The sequence below is a fragment of the Otolemur garnettii genome, unplaced genomic scaffold, assembly GCF_000181295.1.
Source record: "Otolemur garnettii isolate 467f Iridium unplaced genomic scaffold, OtoGar3 scaffold00077, whole genome shotgun sequence".
NCBI classification, from domain to species: domain Eukaryota; kingdom Metazoa; phylum Chordata; class Mammalia; order Primates; family Galagidae; genus Otolemur; species Otolemur garnettii.
Genome location: NW_003852472.1, coordinates 8,303,655 through 8,305,038, shown reverse-complemented (window position 1 = coordinate 8,305,038; position 1,384 = coordinate 8,303,655). Strand labels below are relative to the sequence as shown.

The 1,384-nt window shown below is 35.1% G+C and overlaps 1 protein-coding gene across 1 annotated transcript in view; it reads left to right on the top strand.

Annotated features, from left to right (window-relative positions):
- Window positions 1-6: 6 nt before the first annotated feature.
- The window catches only part of LOC100942622 (S-adenosyl-L-methionine-dependent tRNA 4-demethylwyosine synthase), a 196,065-nt gene continuing 194,687 nt past the window's right edge, over window positions 7-1,384 (top strand). The window contains exons 1-2 of the mRNA XM_012807877.2: window positions 7-41; window positions 1,024-1,161. Coding sequence (XP_012663331.1) covers window positions 1,072-1,161 — 90 coding nt within the window. The 5' untranslated portion in view covers window positions 7-41; window positions 1,024-1,071. The remainder of the gene's footprint in view (window positions 42-1,023; window positions 1,162-1,384) is intronic.

Genomic DNA, 1,384 nt, shown 5'->3' with positions numbered 1-1,384 from the left:
TTAGTCTTTGGATTTGTATCCAGATTATTATCAAGAAGCAGGTAAGTGAAGTTTTTTTTTAAACATTTTTTTAATAGAAAATTATAGAGTGCAGATTTTCTAAGGCAGAACAATATAGGAAAACTAAAAGGAACTTCAAATCACTTTTGTGTTTTCTAAAATACGTTTCTGTCCTATGTTTTTAGAGACTAAGTTGTTATGGAGTAAATTATTTACTTTTTTTTTTTAAGCTATGAATGTCTCATTCTTAAGATTTAGGAAGATTTTTGTAATGAAAAATGAACCTTTTTCTTTTCTTTAGAGACAAAGTCTCTGTCGCCTAGGCCTGAATGCAGTGGTGTAATCCTAGCTCATTGCAGCCTCGAACACCTGGCTTAAGTGATGTCGCTACCTCAGCCTCCTGAGTAGTTAGGACGATCGGCATGTAGTACTACTCTCAGCTAATTCTAAAAACATTTTTTTTTGAGATGGGGTTTCATTATGTTGCCCAGGCTAGTTTCCAACTCCTGGCTTTAATCAACCCCCCCCCCACCACCACCTCCCAAAGCACTAGGATTACAGGCATAAGCCGCTATACCCAGCAAAAAATGAACATTGTATATGAAAGACAAATCTGTTTTGTACCTTTAAGGGGTAGTAGTCCTCTCTTTATGTTCCATTGATTAAGTATCAGAAAATAAATTCCTACTGTTACTTCACTAAAATACATTATGGATGAAAAATGAACTTTTTATATGAAAGACAAATCTGTAAGTTCTTACTGTTACTGCACTAAAATACATTCTGGATGAAAGTATGTGTAGTTTTACCCTGGGGTGAATGGTAAGCACAATTGTTTTTAAAAATGTGGGTATTGCTGTTAAAGGACCTCATAATACTAAGGGGTTAATTATTGAGGAGTACAACTAGAAAGATTAAGAGCATAATAAGTGGGTTGTTGGTATATGTGCTAATTTTCATCCTTTCTGAAGTTGGGAAAAGATATGGAATTGATGGATTTTTATGCAATCATTTATCTTCAAGGACAGGAATTCACGAGAGAAATCTGTTCCAACAGCAAGTCAGGATTTGATGACAAATGGTTATATCTCCCTTCAAAAGAAGGAAATCTTTGTGTCCGGAGTGAAGATTTTCTATGGTTCCCAAACTGGTACAGCAAAGGTAAGAAATTTATATGATGCTTTTCCTTTGATTTCCTGCCAATTTAAGAAAATTCCTGAAAAGCATCCTTTAGTAGTGAACTGAGTGGGTCATCTAATCTCTTTAAATCTTTTTCAGTCATACATTTTTCCTCTGTGGGAAAATGTAGATGCATTTAATATCCTGCGTCCAACTGCAGCTTATTGGTGGTTGTCTGGTAGTCATTGTCATCTTGTTCAGAAGC